Source organism: Periophthalmus magnuspinnatus, chromosome 20 (assembly GCF_009829125.3).
Source record: "Periophthalmus magnuspinnatus isolate fPerMag1 chromosome 20, fPerMag1.2.pri, whole genome shotgun sequence".
Lineage (NCBI taxonomy): Eukaryota > Metazoa > Chordata > Actinopteri > Gobiiformes > Gobiidae > Periophthalmus > Periophthalmus magnuspinnatus.
Genome location: NC_047145.1, coordinates 1,731,271 through 1,754,987, shown reverse-complemented (window position 1 = coordinate 1,754,987; position 23,717 = coordinate 1,731,271). Strand labels below are relative to the sequence as shown.

At 38.1% G+C, this 23,717-nt stretch overlaps 2 protein-coding genes across 2 annotated transcripts; one reads left to right on the top strand and one right to left on the bottom strand.

Moving 5' to 3' along the window:
• The first annotated feature begins 268 nt into the window (after window positions 1–268).
• On the top strand, window positions 269–8,725 carry LOC129457231 (equilibrative nucleoside transporter 2-like). Its single transcript, XM_055230053.1, has 6 exons — window positions 269–386; window positions 1,358–1,666; window positions 1,771–2,008; window positions 3,229–3,323; window positions 3,606–3,652; window positions 5,564–8,725. Exons 2-6 carry the CDS (start codon window positions 1,652–1,654, stop codon window positions 6,747–6,749), a joined length of 1,581 nt encoding a protein of 526 aa, XP_055086028.1. The 5' UTR covers window positions 269–386; window positions 1,358–1,651; the 3' UTR covers window positions 6,750–8,725.
• Window positions 8,726–8,913: 188 nt separating this feature from the next.
• Window positions 8,914–22,948, bottom strand: LOC117388644 (gamma-glutamyl hydrolase-like). The gene is made up of 9 exons (XM_055230265.1): window positions 22,889–22,948; window positions 17,237–17,345; window positions 14,482–14,532; window positions 14,325–14,409; window positions 14,113–14,257; window positions 10,100–10,206; window positions 9,928–10,021; window positions 9,459–9,593; window positions 8,914–9,035 (listed from the first exon to the last, which is right to left on the bottom strand). The coding sequence occupies exons 1-9, from the start codon at window positions 22,932–22,934 to the stop codon at window positions 8,914–8,916; spliced, it is 894 nt and encodes a 297-aa protein (XP_055086240.1). The 5' UTR covers window positions 22,935–22,948.
• Between the last annotated feature and the right edge of the window lie 769 nt (window positions 22,949–23,717).

Below are 23,717 nucleotides of genomic sequence, written 5' to 3'. Positions count from 1 at the left end.
TTCTTATTCTGTAAAGCACTTTGAATTACCTTGTGTACAAATTGTGCTATACAAATAAACTTGCCTTGCCTTGCCATTATGTGTTCATATACATGTTCATATTCTTTTACTTGAGTCATTTCTCTGTCTCTGTATCTCTTACTTAAATAACATTGAGTGGGCTCTTGTTCTACTGCTGGGGTCCTTTGTTCCAGCAGATGGCGCGATTGCTCTATATATATCTGTTGAAATCGAAAGTAATACCTGAAAGTTGGACAGTTGTGGTCCCGTTGTAAACCACAGTATCTGTTTCATATGTTCACACAGGAGTCTCTGCCCCATGGCGCTTCTTCTGATCTTCTGCTCTTTGGTTATTTCTGTGTCTGTTCGAGGCGCTCTTGGAGAAGGTGAGATTGCATTTACATTAATATATAATAATGTGCTCAACTCCCCTTTTTTTTGGCTTGGTCTGTAGAGCGGCCTGTTCAGCTCCCGAGGCCTAGTCTCTAGTCTGCTGCTTACACTAAACGTATCTATCTATTAAAACAGCTCTGCTTTAGTCTGGATCTATTAAAACAGCTCTACTTTCTCCTCACGCTGTGCTCATCAGGTCATTCTACGTGTATTTAGAGCATTGCGCTTTTCTACAGATTGGGGGGGGATTAATGCAACTATCTTGCATTAATCCAGTCAAGGCTACAGGTTTTTTACTGTATTGTACTTGTGTAAAACACTATTGTACTCCTGACCTGTAAATGAGATACTGTAGGTAAGTGAGAGTATAGACTGTGTATGTATGTCTCTCTCTCTCTCTCTCTCTCTCTCTCTCTCTCTCTCTCTCTCTATATATATATATATATATATATATATATATATATATATATATATATATTTACAAAAATATGTTTTAAACTAATTACCCTACACAAACATACTAGGGCACAGGCAACACAAAGTCAACTTTTTTGAGCTGTTGAAAATATTGTGACAGTTTGAGCACAAAAGTGTAAATGCCCATGCGACTGTTTTGAGATTTGGCATTAGTGCTCATTTTTGTGTCTTTTCTCAGGGCACTCCAAAATGGTCAGTTGCTACATTAAATGAATGAAATAACTTTGTCAGTGAGTGAACTCAAATGAATTTTTTCCAAGGTACATTAGTGTTAACCTTTAACAGTCAGTGGAGTTGTTTAACCCCATACTGTGGAACATTTTAGGCAAAGCACTAACATCTCCATGGAGCACAAGCAGGTGGGGTGCTCATGTTGAGAAAAGTTACACAGTGCCCCTTTAAATATTCTATTGATGAGTGGCCTGTTGTTACTATGATTAAGAGTCACTGAGCTAAACTAATAAGTCATAATTGTGCTTTATTTCAGCCACTCCAGTGACCTGTCTTTTTGGACAAAGCTGCATTTTGCCATGCCACACCCAAGGACTTTCTGAAATCATGTGGTCCAAAGATTCATTTGGTATTCAGTCATTCCCCAGAAATGACAAGAGGCACCAGTATCACCAGCACAGAAATTATAGAAACAGGGCCGATCTATTTGACCAAGAGATTTCCAACGGAAACTGCTCACTGATAATAAACAACGTCACACCTCAGGACAACGGCATTTTTAAATATGTAACCAAGAGCCAAAGTGGAGGAGAACAATATAAATATTTCAATGTACAAGTGCATGGTAAGATAATACAATTAACAAAACACGACTTGTCCTATTATTATTATTTTTGTCACAATTGTGGGATTCATTGCTGCAGCCCTATTTAATATCTTTCATTGTAGCTCCAGTGGAGAAGGTGTACATTGAGCGTTCAGGGACCTCTCTTATCTGCAGCTCATATCGGGTGCACCCCAAACCGGAGTGCGGGCAACTTTTCAAGCTCGAGTGTTGCAGTTTTCCAGGACGACCAGCATCTCTACTCCATCAACTGTACCACTCCACTGCTCCACAATGTCTCGCAACACACCTGCATGATCAGCACTCCATTCAGCTCAAAGGAGGCCACCTATGAACAGCTGCGTAAGTAGATTGTAAAAACTAATATTCATAGTTTGGTAAATGCAGTGGCCAAAATTAAAGCACACTAGGATATGGAAGTATTATGCAAACTCTTGTTTCTTAAGTCGTTTTAAGTGCAATCTTGCAGTTTAAAATAAAAACACAGGCGTCATAGATTATATATTATATCAATATAGCAGGCAGAAACACAATGGCCTTTTTTTCCAAAAACTCACATACGGTGAAATCGGTGTGTATATTTGGTGTATGACCAAAACAAGGCTTTCGCTGGGATCAGACTTGACATGAGCGTAGTGTGCACATATATGAAATACGTTTATGTGCACACACACCAGGCATACGGAAAAATGCACAGGAAAACAACTTTCAACTGCATGTAACTTCCCTGTGCACGTATTCTGGTGAAAGCAAGGATGGATAGGTTGAGCATATAGGCGGCTCCGCGTACTGTTTCCAGGTGGAGTGAGTACTGTTTCCAGGTGGAGTGAGTACTGTTTCCAGGTGGAGTGAGTACTGTTTCCAGGTGGAGTGAGTACTGTTTCCAGGTGGAGTGAGCATGACCAGAGCGCAGTGGACTGGGTCTGAGTGGTTCTGTCCCACCCTTGCGCGCTCCTGGTTTTGAGGTTTAATCATCCAGTGTCCTGTGTTCACTGGTTCCACACGGGGAAAGTAAGACTCCTGTGCAGTGGACTAGGTCTGGGCAGGTTGGCTGTCCTGTCCTCAATGTCCAGGGACCCGGCTGGGTCTGAGTTGGAGCAAAGATTCAGACTGAAGCACGGATCCAAACCATTATATCTTGTTCCAAGTGGCTCATCATCACGCCACTCCCCTGCTCCAACTCATGTAAATTATTTAATAACAGGAGATTTTTGGGGTTAAGATTTGTTTTTCTGCAATATCACATATTTTCTACATTTCACAATGAGCCAAAACTGCATTTTCTTCTTTTGTATGTAATTCTTTATGATTTTATCTTCAGATAAATCCAGTATTTTACATTATTCTGCACCCTCATGCCATAAACCCCAACATTTGGGGCGTTTCATTTAAATTACGCTGTTTGTTTGTAGCTGCGTTCATCAGCCGTATGCACAAATACACACTCAAATATACACCTCTCTTTAATGTTATATTGATGTTATATTGATTTATTTGAAACAGTATTTAACACTGCTGTAGCTGGGACCTTTGACATAACTTTGACATATATTTCTTTGCAGAGCCTTTGAGTCTGTCTATTCCCATTGTGATCACTGCTCTACTCATTACTGCACTCGTCACTGCCTTTGTACTCCTAAACTACAAATGTAAAGAGGTAAAAATATCACTACTACTTCTACATTTACTGTGTGAATGGTTCAGCTGAAGATATTACATAAAAATACTTCATGCTTCATGAACACTTTATAACATGTTACAACTTACTTCAACCATAATTAGTCCATAATAGTCCATAATAACTGCTGAACATTGTGCTACAGGTGCACAGGCCCCCAGCATGATGGCACTGCAGAGTGCCAATATTTAGTCAAAGTTTATATTCTGATTCTAAAAATAATTTCAGCTCTATGTATAACACGTTGTCTCTTGTTTTCAGAACATTGGGACCCCAGTTTCTGACTCTAAGCTAAATCCTTCTCAAAGGTATGTAAAGTATACCGTAATACCACATATTGCAAATAGATTGGTACTTGGTCTGTCATTTTAAGTTTCTTATTAGTTAGTTGTATTTTTATTGACCATGCACAGTTTATTACAAGAGCTTGCTGTCCATGTTTATAGAATACTAACTATACACATGTAATTCTCTCTAAAGCAAAATCACAAATCCTCATCCTTATTCTCTGTTCCCATTAAGCGCAACTTGAGTGAAAAAATCATGTCAAATGCCCCTAGCAAGCAACGCTTTTTACCTTGCCTCTGCACTTTTATTCAGAATTACATTTTGTTGCCATCTAATATATGCAGTGGGGCAAAGAAGTATTTAGTCAGCCACCAATTGTGCAAGTTTTCCAACTTAAAAAGAAGAGAGAAGCCTGTAATTTTCATCATAGGTTCACTTCAACTATGAGAGACAGAATAAGAGGAGAGAATTCAGGAAATCACATTGTAGGATTTTTAATGAATTAATTGGTAAATTCCTTGGTAATTACGGCACCAGGGACTCAAATCCTGCAGTGCCAGACGTGTCCCCCTGCTTAAGCCAGGACATGTCCAGGCCCGTCTGAAGTTTACTACAGAGTATTTGGATGATCCAGCAGAGGATTGGGAGAATGTCATATGGTCAGATGAAACCAAAATAAAATTTAACTTGTCGTGTTTGGAGGAGAAAGAATGCTGAATTGCATCCACAGAACACCATACTGACTGTGAAGCATGGGGGTGGAAACATCATGCTTTGGGGGTGTTTTTCTGCAAAGGGACCAGAACCACTGATCCGTGTAAAGGAAAGAATGAATGGGGCCATGTATTGTGAGATTTTGAGTGAAAACCTCCTTCCATCAGCGAGGGCATTGAAGATGAAATGTGGCTGGGTCTTTCAGCATGACAATGATCCTAAACACAGTGGCCGGGCAATGAAGGAGTGGCTTCATAAGAAGCATTTCAAGGTCCTGGAGTGGCCTAGCCAGTCTCCAGATCTCAACCCCATAGACAATTTTTGGAGGGAGTTGAAAGTCTGTGTTGCCCAGCAACAACCCCAAAACATCACTGCTCTAGAGGAGATATGCAGGAGGAATGGGTTGATTTTTTTTTTCTCATTATGTCTCTCATAGAAAATAACAGACCTCTCTCATCTTTTTAATTGGGAGAACTTTCACAATTGGTGGCTGACTAAATACTTTTTGCCCAACTGTATGTATATATTTATAAATATAAATTTTCAGTTGACTTAAATGTACAGAGTTGTATCAATAACAATGACTACAGGAGTCATAAGGCTCTATCTAGTGGGTTAAATTGTCATGTCATCTACGTTTACTTGCTGGGTTGTCCTGATTCATAAGTGGATTTGATAATGATTAATTGTATATGGGGGATTTTTTTTTGTACACTACCCAAAAAAAGAAAAAATGACATTTTCACAATAAAACAGACCCAAATGACATATATTTACATAAATTATATGAGATATGAGATTTCTTTTTTTTTTTAAATCTGCAAACCATAGCCTACTATTCACATAACAAAACCAACAACGTTATATAGACCATACGTCACTATGAAAACACGGCCCCTGGTTGGTTGCTATGACACAAATAGATGCAGAAATTTCAAAATTTTCAACTCCTCAAATTCAGATCACTTCATTCACTTCACGCTGTTTTAGGATTAGAATGACCATAAAATAAAAAATAATACAAATCTGTCATTCTACCTTTGAGTCAAGTTATTTATATTGTATAATACTGTGCAATTAATACTGTAAATTACTACCAAGGTAAAAAAAACAACAACAAACAAACATATTAACAAAAAATATAATATAAAACGATAAACATATTATTAAAATTGTGCATAAATAATTCTAACCTATTGTGTTTCTTGCCCCTGTAGTGTGTCTCAGGACACGCTCCATGCTGGGAAGTTCATTTGTGGTCTGCTGGGTCTGTTGTCAGCATTCCCCCGACACTTCTTTCTGATCTCCTCCCTGTACCTCCACAGAGAGATGGCTCAGAACTGGATCTTCAGCCTTATCGTCCTGGTCACTCAAGTGGCTGGTCTGATTTTTGCTGTGGTGAAAACATTTTTAGTCCAAAGGTTTTCAGCACAAAAGCACACCTGGGGCTGCCTTGTCGTGATTGTTCTCATCTTTGTCACAATGTTAATTTCTATTAACCAGCCAATGGCTGAGGAAATATTTTTGGTTATCAACATGTGTGCACTGTGGTTGGCTACATGGTTTTGCTGCATGATTGAATATAACCTTAGTGTAGAAGTGACTTTGCTGTCAACTCACAGTCAAAGTTTTGCACTTGGTCTGTCATGTTCTGGGATTTTAGCATCAGTTGTTATGATCATTTCTGTGGCCGTTAGAGAAGATGCAGCTGCCATTGCCAATTGCTGTCACTCATTAGCGATTCTTGTTTCACTGGCTGCTCTCATCACCTACACGGTCTTTCAGTGTCTTTTAAACCGAAAGCATCAAACTAAAGGAGAGGCCAAGGATGAACAGTTACCCTTAAAAGATCAAATAAATAACAATGACACAAAGCAGCCACCACAGTCCCCTGATGCTAATAGTACAAACTGGACAAGGCACGTTTGCACTTTTTATGTAGCACTAGTTCCAATGCTCACTTGTTCTGTGTATCCTGCCGTTACAGCTGATGTTCAAACAGCAAGTTCAGGGATATGGGCACGTCTTTTTATGCTTGTGTGCTGCTTTACAATTTTTAACATCTGTGACTGCATTTGCGAGTGGATTGGTCCGAAGTTGCTTATGATTTCCCAGGCTGATAAGCATTTTTTAATTGTATTCCCAGTTCTTCTTATCATTCACACTGGGTTTATTCCTGTTTTCATCTTTTGGAATGCCCATCCAAGAGCTCACCAGTCCAACAATGCAGTATTCCCAGGCATTATGATTTTCTTCTCTTTCTGCCATGGCTTTTTGTCACACCTTTCAGTGTTGTATAAGCAGGAAAGCCACTCAGGCCCAGATATTTCAAAAGACTTATGGTGGGCAATAGGAGGTACAATAGGTGCTGTGCTTTCGTTTGCATTCAGAGCGATAACCTAGTTTATTGCTCTAAATTAGAAAATGAAATGAAATGTAGCACCAAAGACTTTAAAACAACAGAAAACTTCAAAATCAACTTGAACTTTCTGTATATATTTCAAAACACACAGCTGTTTACATCACATTGCTGTTGTCTTCTTGAGCAAGACAGTTACATTGTCTGTCACTGTTTTTATGCGCTGGATGATAGATCATTGAGCCCACCCTTCAGTGTTGCTGGGGAAAGGAGCAAGGGACCCATCTCCAGGGGACCCATCTCCAGATCTTGAGCTAGGTTAGGTACAGGATGTTACCTATGGTGCACAGGTTGCTCTATTAACTCTAAAATACTGCAGCTCAAAGTTTGGCATTTTATTTTTTTAACTTTATATATATAGGGCTCTATTTTAACGTATCAATATGTATTTTTTGTGACTTTATATTTTTGTAAGATAATACTTGAAATCAATTTTGGGTTTATTGTCCTAAAAAGGAAACTGTTGCTTTAAAAGATAGTGAGACTGAAACGCCTTGAATGTCATGCCTTAACTATTGAGAAATGTGACTTTTGTAAAGTTTGTGCTGCCTCCATGGGCCTCTGCAGTGTCACAAAACAATCGTTTTAGCACTTTTTAAAAACTCGGTTTAGTTTGATTGTTTGATTCATACATTTATCTGAACAGGGTCTCTGGTGGTCACATCATTTGGAACATTTGTCATCAGTTCACACAGTTCTCAGGCTCATCTCTCAATCACAAATAGACATGATGTTAAAATTCAACTTGTTTTTTCAATACTACATGGTCACATGTGGTAAAGGATGTTTATCGTCATGTCACTTTTAATATAGAAACTCAAATATAACAAAAAACTACAATTTTTGATCACCTAAACAACATCTATCTAAGAACAAAGGATTTCACAGATGAATCAAACAGGGAGAAGGGCGTCAGCAGAGAGCAGGTTGTGTGAATGAATAGTACTGTGTGATGTGTAAATGTCTTGATTTTCCATAAGACATACACATGGCATATTGCAAAAGCTATTTTGATATATTTACTATTCCAGCATCTTTGTTTTCTTCAGCGTGAGTATTTTTAGAAAATAAAATACATCCATTTATAAATAGATATAAAAAACACAACTTTTTAAGCCAAAGATTCATATGTGTAAATCCTGTTATCAAATTTTAAGGAAAACTGAAACTCTGCTTGGGGGTCTGTGTGAGCTGTTTTGCAAATGACAGTTTGTGATAGAGAAGTGAGTCAAATTGATTGAAAAAAAACGTGAAAACCCTTTGTGTTGTGTGTTTGTGCCATAACAGTGTTTTCTGGAGAGTATTAGCTCAGAGATGTTTTACAGTTCAAAATGTACAAAGCTTTAAATATATATATTTATTCATTTAAAATTATATCTTGACGTAGGTGTTTTAAGTGATGGAAGTTTTATTGCATTACCCATTTGCACTAGTTGCACATATTTTTTGACGGCATTTTGTCTTGATTTCTCCTGACGAACCGAAATGCAAAATGGCCATGGCAATAATTGTAGCCTTTTGCAATCATGCAAATGTTTAAGCCATGTTTTTTTGTTTGTTTTTTTACTTAAGTGTGTGGGACTTTATAAAGCAATACCTATGCCACTCAATTCTGTGTGTATAATGCAATATCAAATGTGAAAATATATTTTGTCAGTGCCTAGAAATCATGCGTTTTAATGTAAATTAACTGAATAGTTAGGCCCACTAAAGGTGAGGTAGTGCAGGCAAAACCTATTTAGCACAAAATAACAAAAGGTGATTTTTTTTTTTTTCATAGACCTATAAATGGAACTGGCAGGGCAAGATTTTCTTTTCTCAAGAGTTTCTTTTTTGTTTTGTTTTTTACTTTTTCAGTCTAGGGCATTGTCATGTATAGTACTGTGTAGGCCTACATGCAGTAAAGAGTACTTTAATGGGAATTATCAACATTAAAATAGTAATAAAAAAGTTACAAATCAATCACTTGTAGTCCTTTTGAATTTTTATTTAAACACATATATACTGCCTATATTAATGACTATAAATGTAAATGTGTATTGTGCATCCTTCAACTTTGACAGCATCTAAATCAAGTAGCAGTAGCAGTAGAATTCAAATGTCACTTTATTTTCACTCATTGGAGCGTCCTGTCTCTGTCCTAAAGCTTCAGGAGAAGAAGAAGATCTGCTCAAAGTTGGTCCAGTCTGCGGTGTAGGAGGGAGTGTACTCATCAATCAGGACTTTCTTCTCCTCTTCATCACTGCTAAAACTGTGACAGCTTTTCCTCACTGTAGGAAAACAGAAAAATAAACATTAGAGTTCTGGTGTGTGAAAATCTGTCTACATTAAACATTAATGAAGTTATATTATGCAACAGTGAAACTGAGGTGTAATAGATTAGATTAGATTAGCCTTTATGCAGGAATATGGAATTTATTTGTGTGTTTTTTGTATTTGACTTCATTTGATTTCATATTATTTGCAGAGTATTTTTGTTGTGCAGAACTTTGAGGGTTTTTTTAGCCCCTGTCCTAAAAAATAACTGGAAGGCGGTGGCAGGGGCTCAGATTAGTGTGTGAGTGCGGTGATGGGCTCAGACTAGGGTGTGAGCGCAGTGGCACTTCAAATTTCATATCGTGACAGGCCTACATGTAAAGTCACTGGAGTACATAATCCAAACTTGTGTCAGAGTAAAATGAATTGCTTTGTACATTCACTGACAAAAAAGTCTGCAAAGCACTGGGCAGCTTTCACAGCTGAGGGAGAGTGGGCTGTGAAGGTGTTGGTTCGTTCAAACTGGCTCTTCTCTGGATGCCACTGCACCCCGTAAAATGGATATTTGTATGCTGTCAAAACATTGCATTTAGTATGTGTTTAATTACAGTATCATTTATGTTTTTTAGCCAGAGTTCTGTACATCTGACTTAAAGACACATAAAGCCCAATGCTTGTTTTATGCTTTTTAAATTAGACATAAAAATATATGACTAAGATCATTAGTAAATATTGCCACTGTTGGATTTTCTTTTGTTTTTGACACATCAAATCCATTCTAGTGATTTTCACATTGACAGTCTTTATACCAGATGCCATTCTCGACAAAACCCATGGAGGTCATCCAAGGGACCAAAAGCACAGTGGGTTCTGATTTGTCATGGCTGTATAATATCCTGTACAAACCTTCCATTGTTGAAATGAACATTTTGCCGTTATCTGTGGTATTGGTGGTAAGTACTCGGTAAAAAGTGTTTAGACTCTCACTCTTCCTATAAGTCTGAAAGAGAAAGAAGAGAAGACATTATTTGTATCATGTTCCTTTGACTTATAAATAAAATGACATAAAATGTCTCACGTCCATAGTCAAACTGTATTTGTGGCTGTTGATAGTTACAGATTCGGTGGCCAGAGTATGAAGTGTGTCCTTTGGGAAACTCTTGAACATCCTGCTCTCTTTGGCTTCTGTTCATAGCAAAAAAAAATGGATTCAGTTTGAACAACTATTTCTACTACAACTCCTACTACTATTTGTTACTGTATTTGTTGTATAGTTACCATGGTGACACAATGCTCAAATTAAATGCTCAAGTCGTGTTTTAGTCCAGAATCAGGACAATAATCTGAATTTCAATAAAGAGGTTTTAAAGAGAACCTTGTGTTTGAATGAGGTCTCTGCTATTTTTTTTATTTTTTTTAAGCTCTTTTTGCTGTATTTATATATTTATTTATTTTATTATTATTATTTATTTTTATTTTTCTCAATTTGATACTTTGGATTGACATCACACTGGGGGTGTCCTACATGTATGTCTGTGGGGGAATGTTATCATGTTAAAATTTTCAAAAGCCTGTGGTCAATACGAGCATCCATGGTAGGCCCAGGGTGTACAGGGGCAAAAGGTGCATGACAGCTTCATTTTAAAATAATTCCCCCTCACTTTAGTCAGGTTCAATAATGAAAGCACCCCTTTGAGACTCGTGCAGCCACAGGCAGTTTGGTCTGGACCTACTGCTGGTTCATGGTCCTGTTCAGGTGTTTCATTTTCAACAAAAACTTTGAGTGACTAATTGAAAAACTGTTGGCTAATGCTAGCTAGTTTGTGACTGAAATGTTATTTGAGAGAGACTTGTTCAATAGCTCAAATCAGCTGTTGTAATTCCAACTAAATCAGTTCTTTATGGTCAGATTGTGTTAAAATAAAGCTCAGATTGAAGTTTAACTTCACGTACTATTGTTAACGTATCTATTATTTCATTTCTAGCTGTTCTGATTTTTTTATTTTCAGAACAGTTGTGATTTAATACATGTGTAACAGAGTTAAAAATTCACTTATTATTTTCTGTTTGTGTATTATGTTTCTTTTGATTTATATGTGAATTTTATCATTTCGATCTTTTATTTTGAAAAAAACGGAAGTGTCCATTGCTCCCTTGTATTTTATTTTGGTAGCTTCCCTTCCCCTCTCAGTCGCATGTTGGAGACTGCAGAGGGTAAATTCTGTTGCTGTTGAAAATAATATATTTTATGAAAATAATTTACCGTTAGCAACAATACAAGAACACATGTTAATTAGACAATATTTTCACATGCAATTAATGTATTTTGGAATGCTAAATCTAAATTTTGTAACTTTAATTCAGATTGTAAAATTGCCGTTTGTATTGTAACATATTTATACTGCGAAAATTCGGTGCCATCTCATGGTGTTTTCTCATTGTTACAGGGAGCCATGTGAGGACATATCAATGTGTGTCTATTATATGTCTGTCACAGGTATGGTTGATTTTATTTTTTCTATGTATGTAAAATAGTAAGTGGCACATTTTTTTCTAAGAATATTTATTCCACTACCACCCATTTAAATTCAAAATAATTTTGTTGTTCAAGTGTGAGTTGGATGTTGGAGACTGCAGAGGCGAGCCAATGTGAGGACATATTAATGTGTGTCTATTATATGTCTGTCACAGAGAGAGAATAAAACAGAGTGGCTCCATCCCATGTCCAGTTATTTGTATATGGACTGGCGAAAAGTTTGCAACTGTTACACTGGTGTCGTGACCCATTGGATCCTCTGATCTGCTCGACAGCGATCCCTTCCTGCCATGCTGCCCTCCTGCCATGCTGCCTTTCACCTGCTCCTTGGACGGGCTCTTCTATGGTGTCAACGGTGTGATACAAGGACAATTTGAGTGTGGTTCTTTTCAGTTAAGAGACTAAAAGTGAATTATTTTGATTACACAATGCAAGTACTGTTTGGAGATATATTGTTTTGTTACCATGGATGATTTTACCACTCCAGTTTTGTCTAAGAGTAGAGGGTTGTGGAGACGTAAAGTTGAGTGGGAATGCAGGACATCCAACTGTAATGTCTGAGGGTTTTACTAGTGTTGGTGGGTTTACTGGTAACACCTTACATGCTTCTACAGTGAATACCATTCAACAGCTTACTGATATGGTGGGCCAGTTAGGTGCCCAGATTGGTGAGTCAATTGTAGCTAAACTAATGTCAGCTGGTGTTGTTAATCTGTCCAGTGATGCTCAGACACCCATGCCCGCTCACTCTCCCACGTGTGATGTGACCAAATGTGACTGTGATCTACAGACATTTAAAGGTGATGGTACTGCCAAAGTTTCAGTTCACAATGATTCGTGTGTTGCCTCCTGAAGCCAAAAGCTGATTGGCCTTGTAGGTTGCAGACAGTAACCTTTGTTTGTAACTGTACTTCCCATGAGACCACGGGCTTTCCCCCATTTTATCTAATGTTTGGTCGGGTTCCCCGTTTGCCAGTTGATGTCTTGTTTCATTCTGATCTTCATGATTCAACTGTGTCTGGCTATGATAAATATATTGAGTCTCTTCTCAGTGACCTAAAGGAAGCTATGGTGGTTGCCCAGGAACATGTCAGTAAGGAACAACATAGGCATGCTCTACTCTACAACAGGAAAGTCAAAGGATCAAATATCGAAATTGGGGAAAGAGTACTCCTTGCAAACATAAAGGAGAGGCAAAAGGAAACTCGCAGATAAATGGGAGTCGACAGTCTACACAGTAGTAGATGTCAGTCACGAAACTCATACTTAAAAAAATCACGACAACAGCTCTGGGAGAGTAAGGTTTGTCCACAGAAACCTCTTACTGCCGGTTGACTTCCCCCCAGTTGAGCTCTGTGACACCTCAGACAACGATTCGACTCTCACTAGTGCCTGCTCTATTCCTAGTGTGGACGGAACTAAGTCAGGTTGTGAATGTGTACACGAGCTTGTCCAAGACCCTTCTGAGACAGGGGACTCAGAGAAACGGACTGTAGAGTGGATTACGCAGTTGACTGAGCCAGACCCAACTCCCGTCGACGTCTCTGACATTGCTGCTGTTACCTCTTTTCCCCATCACGCTGACCTGTCCTCTGAGAACAGCCCATGCCAACGGGACCGTGACTCAAGACATGTGATTTCTGTTAGAACCAGGCTGTCTGACCCTAGTTTTGATGTTCAGACTGTTCAGGCTGGATGTACCGTTATCTAGCCTGTGACCCCCCCTGTAAATCAGTCCCAAGTACACACTAGACTTGGTCGTTTGGTTAAACCTGTGAACAGACTTATTCAGACTATGTCACATCAAGACGTTATTCCAGCCACTTTCAGTGTTAAAGATGTTTGCAAATCGGTGTTTCAGACCCTTTCTGGTTAGATTTTGAGTAAGCATGTTTGCCATTCTAGGTTTTGGCAGTTCAGTTATACTGTTACTTTTTTTTTTTTTTTTTAACCACTGTCATGTGTGCCCGTGCAGCTTAGTCTGTGTTCACTTCATCCTCCTGGGATACTGTATAGTTGGCCTTCCTCTGTGTAGCCCTTTGGTGTTGTGTTGTTATTTGCCCTCCTTGAGGCATTCTTTGTAACAGTGGCTCAAAATTGCTAAAATTCAGTGTGGGGTGGATGTAACAGAGTTAAAAATGCACTTATTATTATTTTCTGTTTGTGTATTATGTTTCTTTTGATTTTATATGTGAATTTTATCATTTTGATGTTTTATTTTGAAAAACCGGAAGTGTGTATTGCTCCCTTTGTATTTTATTTTGGTAGCTTCCCTTCCCCTCTCAGTCACATGTTGGAGATTGCAGAGGGTAAATTCTGTTGCTGTCGAAAATAATATATTTGTATTATTTTATTATTACTATTAATTTATTTTACTATTTAATATACTTTTGTTATAATTTATATTTATAATATTATTGTTGTTGGGCTTTTTGCATTGTTATTTTGTTTTGCTGAGCTTCCCAGGGGTAAACACTTATTTTTTTGTCTTTAACTGAAAAATGTAACAAAAACACAATTTAGATTTTAAAAAAGAACAAAATACAGAGTTGAACCTTTTGTAAAGTTTAGGGGTAGTGCCACATCAGAATTATTTGTGGTAGAGAGTACGTGCCCGTTTTTCTCTCCAATCACACATGCCATAAGTTGAAATCCAAGACAGGTTCCCCACAGTGGGAAATAGTCGCCTCGATCATTAGCCTGTAACATACAAAAACACATTCATTTAGCTTTAGGCCATGTTGTTGACCAAGCTAATGGAGCTTACCTCCATCGCTAGATCAAATAACAGTCTCGCAGCTCTTGCATAACCAGATGTGCTCGTGTTTACATTCCCACCAGGATAAAGTACTCTGTGTTGGTCCAAATAGAATGAATTATTATTGACACAAACATGAATTCATGCTTAGAGTTTCAATATTTACCCATTGATAGACTTAAACAGAGCTCTGTACTCATCTTCTGTCTTGTCAATGCTGCAAAATGAACAATAAAAAGTTTGGGCACACTCTCATTTATTCTCATTCATTGTGTGTGTTTTTTATTATTTATTTTTTCTACTTTCTACATTGTATATACACTCACCTGAAGGATTATTAGGAACACCATACTAATACGGTGTTTGACCCCCTTTCGCCTTCAGAACTGCCTTAATTCTACGTGGCATTGATTCAACAAGGTGCTGATTCATTCTTTAGAAATGTTGGCCCATATTGATAGGAGCATCTTGCAGTTGATGGAGATTTGTGGGATGCACATCCAGGGCATGAAGCTCCCGTTCCACCACATCCCAAAGATGCTCTATCGGGTTGAGATCTGGTGACTGTGGGGCCATTGTAGTACAGTGAACTCATTGTCATGTTCAAGAAACCAATTTGAAATGATTGGAGCTTTATGACATGGTGGATTATCCTGCTGGAAGTAGCCATCAGAGGATGGGTACATGGTGGTCATGAAGGGATGGACATGGTCAGAAACAATGTTCAGGTAGCCCGTGGCATTTAAACGATGCCCAATTGGCACTAAGGGACATAAAGTGTGCCAAGAAAACATCCCCCACACCATTACACCACCACCACCGGCCTGCACAGTGGTAACAAGGCATGATGGATCCATGTTCTCATTCTGTTTACGCCAAATTCTGACTCTACCATTTGAATGTTTCAACAGAAATCGAGACTCATCAGTCCAGGCAACATTTTTCCAGTCTTCAACTGTCCAATTTTGGTGAGCTCGTGCAAATTGTAGCCTCTTTTTCCTATTTGTAGTGGAGATGAGTGGTACCCGGTGGGGTCTTCTGCTGTTGTAGCCCACCCGCCTCAAAGTTGTGCATGTTGTGGCTTCACAAATGCTTTGCTGCATTCCTCGGTTGTAACGAGTGGTTATTTCAGTCAATGTTGCTCTTCTATCAGCTTGAATCACTCGGCCCATTCTCCTCTGACATCTAGCATCAACAAGGCATTTTCGTCCACAGGACTGCTGCACACTGGATGTTTTTCCCTTTTCACACCATTCTTTGTAAACCCTAGAAATGGTTGTGCGTGAAAATCCCAGTAACTGAGCAGATTGTGAAATACTCAGACCGGCCCGTCTGGCACCAACCATGCCACGCTCAAAATTGCTTAAATCACCTTTCTTTCCCATTCTGACATTCAGTTTGGAGTTCAGGAGATTGTCTTGACCAGGACCACACCCCTAAATACATTGAAGCAACTGCCATGTGATTGGTTGATTAGATAATTGCATTATCATATACATACTTTTCGCTATCGGCTATTACAGTGTTTTGCACAAAACAACGAAATGGTATAAAACATTTTTTTACCATTTTGTGGACATTGCCATCGTAAATGCCTTTACTCTCTATAAAGAACACTGTGGAGCAAAGGGTAAAATCCCTATGAACCAAAAGGCATTTAGAGAAACTGTTGTGTTGGAGCTGGCAGAGGCAGGAGACACCAACAAAAGCGGGCAGAAGCATTATTGACTTGTGTATATCAACCCGGGCAGTGGCAAGACACAATGCAGGTTGAAGTGCAAGAAGTGCCATGCCAAAACTGCCGTGAAATGTTCAACCTGCAATATCCCACTCTGCTTCCAGCAACACAGAGACTGCACAAAGAAGACCAGCCATAATTATGTCCAGTGATTTTCAGTTTGCAGTGTTTCATTTTTGTTTTTTTTTTACATTTTGAGGTGTTTGTTTACCATTTGTGTTTTGTAAATAAATGTTTATTTTGACCCATACCACTTGTTTTGACTATATTTTATATTGTATTTTGATATGATATATAAATGTACAGTAATAGAGCAGCTGGGTGGGTTGAAGAATTCAAAAGTTATTGCATTTTTTCCAAACGTCTCCATTTGGATAGGTTTGGAGAGGTTTGGTTACATCACAAGTCCCTCCATAAAACACTTGGATTCACTAATGATACAATGAGTGAAAACTCTCATTTTTATAGGTATTGACCTCAAATTTGAAATGTAAGTGGACAACAATCTTGTCAGTTGAGTTGTTCAGCAGACAAACTTAGTGATTCTGACACCTGTGCGTAAAACTATAGGGTGTTACAATGACGCCAAACTTGTGCATATACTACTAAGGGTTCAATAATGGTGATCATTTTAATTTGGAGAGGTCAGAACAAAGGCAATTTCACCAAAATGACCCGGAATGCTAAGGGGGGAAGGACTGTCTTTAATAAACAAAAATAGCTTCTTTAACTCCCACCTCAAACCATTTCTTTTCACTGGCTCAAATCTGAACTTCAGACATAGGCATAAGGCAGTATCCAGTAGCAATCTGACCAGAACTGAAGAAGAAGCAACTTGTATGACCAGCAAAATGTCTTCACTCCTACAACAATTTGTCCAGTTGACAGATTTAAATGTCGTCTTTTGCTATGGAATTATGTAGCAAAGAAAAATAAATAACATTTTTTGACAAACCAAAAAGTGGCTACTTTGAGAATTTGGATATACTTTTGATTTAATGTTAGTCTTTCAGGTTACATTAACATCAAATTCTAAATCAGATGTTATGCCCAGTTACTCATTAAGCTACTCTTAGTTTTCCCAAACACTTTTTTACTCTTAGACCACTATTTTGTACCTCTACTAGAGTAATATTATTTTGAAGTAAAGTCAATGTCCTCTACAAGTGATTTGTACTCTTACTGTATAGGAGCGACTCTGGCTCCAGCTGACTCCAGATACTTCACATATGATGCAGGGATGTAGGATTTTTTGCTGGGGGTTGGTTGGTAGAACTCCTGAGCTACTACACCTGTAAACAAGGTAACATAATAACCACTGTCACAGCGGGGCACTTGGGCTCAAAAAGAGTTTTCCAATGAAACACATACAGAGGGATTTAGTGAGCGTTTTATTTTCTTCAAAACCATGTATCGATTGTACGGACCTGACACATGTTTTTAATATTCCTTACGTCAGCAGCACATAACGGCAAACTTTTTTTTTTTTTTTTTTTATAATTTTATTTTTATAGATTTTTATAGTACAAAATATGCATGTATTGTACAAATGACATACATCCTTTTTTCCTTAATTAGAAAAAAATTAATAAAATGAAGTAAAAATAATAATATAAAAAAATATAAAAACACATTTGAGTAGCAGAACCAGAACAAAGAGGAGCAACAGCATTTAAATAAAGTCCAATCTTAGTGGTTTTACAAAATCCAACCAGTCTTTCCATATATTTTCAAATGTCTCAGTTTCTAATCTTAAAGTATAAGTCAATTTCTCCATAACAACATAAATATACATGCATCACATCAACCCAGTTTTCCATTTTTGGTACCTCTGCCCTTAACCATTTCCTAGTAATACCTTTTTTCCCCCGCTAGCAACAGGATCCTAAACAATTTTATATTCAAGTTCTTTTTCAAATTAGCCTCAAGTTTGCCCAAATAGAACAGTTTAAAAGTGTAAGGAAGGTCAGTATTGAGTACTTTATCTATACATTTCTTTAAATCTGACCACTAATTCTTTAATAAGGGACATGCCCAAAAAATATGCACATGATTTGCCACCTCTTCACTGCACTGTCCCCAACAACTTGTCTCTCGATACTTTATCTGAGCTGGAGGTCTAAAAAATCTTACATTTTTCCAGACATGCTCTCTCCACATTAAGATAATGTTGTTTTCCATATATGTTGATTAATCTCATTCCATTCCTCCTCTGTCAAATGTATATGTGCTTCAACTTCCCATTTCCTTCTTATATATTGTGTGTCTTCATTTTTTAAGCTTTCTAACCCTATGTATATCTTTGCAATCTGTTTTTATTTAATTTGGACTGGTATGCAAGCATAAACAGGTTAGTCACTTCTGCATCAATTACTTAGTTTTTCTTGTCATGTTCTAAATAGTATCTTAACTGTAAGAATCTATAGAAATCTTGGTTTGTCAAACCAAATTGTTCTTTGATCATTTGAAAGCTTTTGCATTTTTTAATTTTCAAAAACTCCCACCACATGCGTGGACCTTCCCAAATTTTAAAGTGCCCATCGCTTCTATTGCGAATAAACTCTCTAAAATCATATCCAACCCATCTTAGCAGCTTACAGGACATTTTCAGGTTATTCTTTGCAACAATTTTAAACCATACTTTCAGAGAGACTTTAAGCCATGGATTTATTTCCCTGCTGAATTGTTTATACAATGTATCATCCCCAATTAATGCCTGGATTGGAATCCCCCGCATTCTACTGTTTTCTATTTCCTTCCACTTAGCAGAATATGAGGGGTTACACAAATTCAACAAAACTTTTAATTATGCTGCTTGATAGGAACTCCTCAAACATGGTAAAGCCAACCCACCCTTGCCTTTGGGCAGCTGTAATGTTGTATATTTTATTCTTGGCCTGCACCCCTGCCAGATATACCTTGAAATAAATTTGTCCCATTCTATGAATTTCCTATTCAGGATTTCCACTGGTAGATTCTGAAACAAATACAATACTCGAGGGACAATATTAATTTTGATTACTTCCACCATCGATGCAATTGTCATGTATGGAATCAAGTTCCACCTCTCTATATCTTCCTTTATTTTGGATATTAGTGGGTCATAATTCACCATTTTTAATTGGTTCAAATCTTTTGTCAAATTTACACCAAGATATTTTATTGCTTTCCGATCCCAATCAATTTCATATAGATTTTTAATATTGTCCGCTTGGTTGTGGTTAAAAGTAAGGACTTGTGTTTTTTTGTACATTTATTTTGTAGCCAGATAGTTGTTCAAAAACTTTAAATTCTGACATGAGTGCTGGTAAAGAAGTATCAGGATTGGACAAATATATCAAAACATCATCTGCGAATAGTGCAATGTTTTGCATCCCTCCCTTCATAGCTATACCCTGTATATTCTTATTTTGTTTTATTGATAGACTACGGGGTTCAAGAAACAACGGAAACAGAAGTGGGCTTACTGAGCACCCCTGGCTGCATCCTCTTTTTAGTACAATATTATCGGATAAGCCTCCATTAACTCTAATTCTGGCAGTTGGTGCAACATACAACGCTTGTATTATCTTAATTATTGTTTCATGGAAGTTGAACCTCCGCAACACCAGATAAAGAAAATCCCAACTGACTGAATCAAATGCCTTCTCTGCGTCCATCTCCCATCTCCATAATAACTACTTCCGTTTGTCTTTCCGTTATATGCTGCATTACATGTAACGTTCATCTGATGTTATCTTGGGTCTGTCTTTCCTTTATAAAACCTGTCTGATCTAACTGGATAATGCCAGGCAAAATCTTTTCCATACGTCGAGCCAAAATTGCAGTAAATATTCTGTAGTCCTGATTGAGAACTAACCCCCTAATGGGTCTATAGTTGGAACATTCCAATTCATCCTTGCCTTCCTTTGGGATGACTGATATTACTGCTTCTCGCCATGAATATGGTATCTCTCCTTTCTGTAGCACCCAGTTAAAAGTTTTTTGTAGAATTGGAATTAATAGCTCTTTGAACGTTTTGTACCACTCTGACGTATAACCATCTGCACCAGGGGACTTGTTTGTCTTTAGTTTTGAAATTGCAGAATTAATCCCTCTCGGTAATCTCAAAGACTAGACATCGATTCTGTTCATCACTTTTGGTAACCTCAATTTGTCTAAGAATGTATCAATTTCAATTATATTATCAACCGTTGAACGATATTATACACATTTATATGCAAAATCAAAACACCTTAGGATGTCCTCAGTTTCATACTTTACTTCTTTAGTCTGCAGGTCTCTCATCCCATAAATACTTTTTTTTGCCTCTTCATTTTTAACTTGTAAGCTAGTAACTTTGTTGATTTCCCTCCAATTGTACACATGTACAGTGTGTTTTTAGTTTCCAGCGTGTTTCTTTACATTTTGAAGTGTGTGTTTGTTCACTGTTTGCAGTGTGTGGTTTGTAAATATATATTTATTTTGACCCATACCACTTGTTTTGACTATATTTTATATACAAATATACATTATATATTGTGTTTTGATATATATAAATGTAGTGTAATAGAGCGGCTGGGTGTGCAGATACAGATTCCTCTCAGTGTGAGTTTTCAGTAGAGCCTCACTGATGTCTGTGGGTTGAAACATTCAAAAGTTATTGCAGTTTTTCCAAACGTTCTCCAAATGTCTTCATTTGGATAGGTTTGGAGAGGCCTGGACTTACTCATGATAAAATTAGTCTAAAACTCTCATTTTTATAGGTATTGATCTCAAATTTGAAATGTAAGTGGACAACAATCTTGTCAGTTGAGATATAGTGTATTTTTCTCCCCAGCTCCCTACTGCAGCTTTCTACACCTTCATTTTCGCAAAAAAAATTTAGGCGAGGATAAGAAATTTTTTTATGTGTGTTCCAAAGTGTATAAATGCTCAGCAGACAAACGTACAGTGATTCTGACACCTGTGGGTAAAACTATAGGGTGTTACCTTTACAAAAACCCCAAACGTGTGCATTTACTACTAAGGGTTCAATAATGGTGATCATTTTAATTTGGAGAGGTCAGAACAAAGGCAATTTCACCAAAATGACCCGGAATGCTAAGGGGTTAATTTGTCATGCTCTTTTTCTGTCAAGTGGGTTTCCTGTAGAAAAGCTACTCCCAGCCCCTCCTTTTTCATTTTGCTTAGAATTTCACTTCTTTTAATTGGGTTGAGGATTCCATTCACATTGTATGAAGATATTTCAACCAGGTTTTTCTGTAAAGTCATATTTTAAATGTGTATATTTGCAATTATTCCCCATGCTACAACCACAACACTGAACAAAGATCATAACAAAACCAACGTCAACATAACTTTGCTTTGAAGTATAAAGCAAAAATAAAGTAAATTCCATATTTTCCTTGACCCTAAATGAGCACGTCAAAGGCTCGGGGGGATAGCCTCTGGATCTAAACCAATAAAAAATAAAATTCAACTTACATTTACAGACAGGTCAGAGAATATAACTCCCGACTATATCTTAACGTAATGGAGATTTATAATGAATAAGACAATGTATGTATTTTACATCTCACCTTGATTCACTTTGTTTTGAGCCAGTAAGAACATTGGTGATCTCCTAAAAGCGTCCAGTTTTTGCATCCACCTGTTGTCCTCCACTCGCTGCTCCGCCCGCGCCCCACGTTAAACGCTTCATCCTCAGAAACACATCCTCCACGGGTGTCACCAGTCTCCCGGTAGCCCCTCCACAGTCTCCCGGTAGCCCCTCCACAGTCTCCCGGTAGCCCCTCCACAGTCTCCCGGTAGCCCCTCCACAGTCTCCCGGTAGCCCCTCCACAGTCTCCCGGTAGCCCCTCCACAGTCTCCCGGTAGCCCCTCCACAGTCTCCCGGTAGCCCCTCGTGGCCATATCCTTGGTCGCCTCCGCCGCTGTGTTGTACATCTGCGTCCCTTCATCATAAAACACCCAGAGCCTCGCTGGAAATGGCGTTTGGAAGCGTATTTTCCTTTCTTTGAGCACTTTCCTTGCCTCCGTATGTTCTTTCCGCTCAAAATCTCCGGTGCATAATCATGATCAATGGTTACTCTCCTCCCCTCATATGAAGCCCCGTTTCTGCCACGCTGCCGTAATGATCGCTTCTTTGCTTCTGTAACTTTACCAGTGTCGATCGTGGCGGGGCGTCTTCAGGTGGGCTCTTTCGATGTTGAGTTCACGTAGTGGCTCAAAGCCCAGGTTGTCTTTTATGAGGGACTCAATAAAGGGAATCATTGACTGGGCCCCATCTTCTGCCCCTTCCTTCACACCGTGAATTCTGCTCTTATCCCTTGTGGAGCGTCCCTCTTGGTCAGTCAGTCTGTCCGTGAACTGCCTCTGTATTTTCAACAGCTCCAGAGTTGCGTCCTCAATATTTTGAACGCGCTCCTCTGCTTCTGCGACGCGAGTGTTTGTCTTTTTAATGTCCTCTTTCAGCTCCTTGAACGATTCTACGTGTTTTATTTCACGGAGTATGGTTTGTAGATCTGACATGTTGTCGTTAACGTGGTTTCTGCTGTTAGCGCTGTAGCTGCTAGCTTATCTGGCTTCGCAACTTGTTCGACGTCTCCTGTGTTCCGTTCAGTCCTCTTTGTCCTCCCTCTTGTCATAGTAGTGTCCCCTTTGGTAATATTCAACATTTGGTTTGGTAAAATCAGAAAAGAACGGTCCTCGAGGTTTTTTTTAAACTTTAGTTGGAGAACTCTCTCCCTAACCGCCGCCATGTCCGTAACCCACCCGGAAGTCACAACAGCAAACTTTAATGACAATATCTGTGGCACAAAAGGCGAGTTTATACAGAGTTAATAAAACTTACCGATAATAGGCCTGTGGTTGAGCTCAGGTGAAGACGTGGCCTCCATGTTGTGCAGTTTCTTCAGAGAAGCAGTGAATCCTGTTCCTCTGTTTTTGTGAGTTATTGAAACTAAAAACACCAAATTAGAGCATAAATAACTTGCCCAAACACCACACTCTATGTCAGACCATCCACAACTCTGTTTTGTACAATATGGCAGTGTTTTTCAACTAGTGTGCCGTGAGATATCGTCTGGTGTGCCGTAGGAAATTATCCATTTACACCTAACTGGTCTAAAAAATATCAGGTTTCACACTGAGTGAGTAGAAATATTTTATTTTATTATAAAATGCTTTTTTGTGTGTTTATTTGATTCCTGTTCAAAATAATCTGATGAGAATTACTTTATATTGTAAATATAGGATGCAGAGTTTCATTTTTTTTAACATTTTCTGCTTATGGTGTGCCTCGTGATTTTTTCAATGAAAAAAATGTGCCTTGGCTCAAAAAAAAGTTGAAATACACTGCAATATGGCACATTAAGATAATGTACTGAAAAGATGTGTATGAGTGCATACACCGAGCACTGATCAGGATACTGCTCTTTGGTCATTATAAACAAGACTTCTTCAGACAGTTTGGTATGACATTTCTACAACTGGTTCTGTCTGGTTTGAGTTAACAAAAGGAAATAATAAGCAAACTCATACAAAAATTGACGATTTAACAATAATATCTCAAACCTTTACTAAGGAGATTTTGAAGTCAGTATTTCAAATTCATTAACAGATCAGAAATAAATGAGATTACACTGCTGTTCACATTACATTTCACTAATGTTACACCTCTA

Coding starts and splice junctions, on each gene's coding strand:
- LOC129457231 (XM_055230053.1), top strand. Junction 2,009..3,228: donor GGCCACCTATGAACAGCTGC/GTAAGTAGATTG, acceptor ATTTCTTTGCAG/AGCCTTTGAGTCTGTCTATT. Junction 3,324..3,605: donor TAAACTACAAATGTAAAGAG/GTAAAAATATCA, acceptor TCTTGTTTTCAG/AACATTGGGACCCCAGTTTC.
- LOC117388644 (XM_055230265.1), bottom strand. CDS start 22,934: ATGGAGGCCACGTCTTCACCTGAGCTCAACCACAGGCCTATTATCG. Junction 14,258..14,324: donor TATTTGATCTAGCGATGGAG/GTAAGCTCCATT, acceptor TGTATGTTACAG/GCTAATGATCGAGGCGACTA. Junction 10,022..10,099: donor AATACAGTTTGACTATGGAC/GTGAGACATTTT, acceptor TTTCTCTTTCAG/ACTTATAGGAAGAGTGAGAG.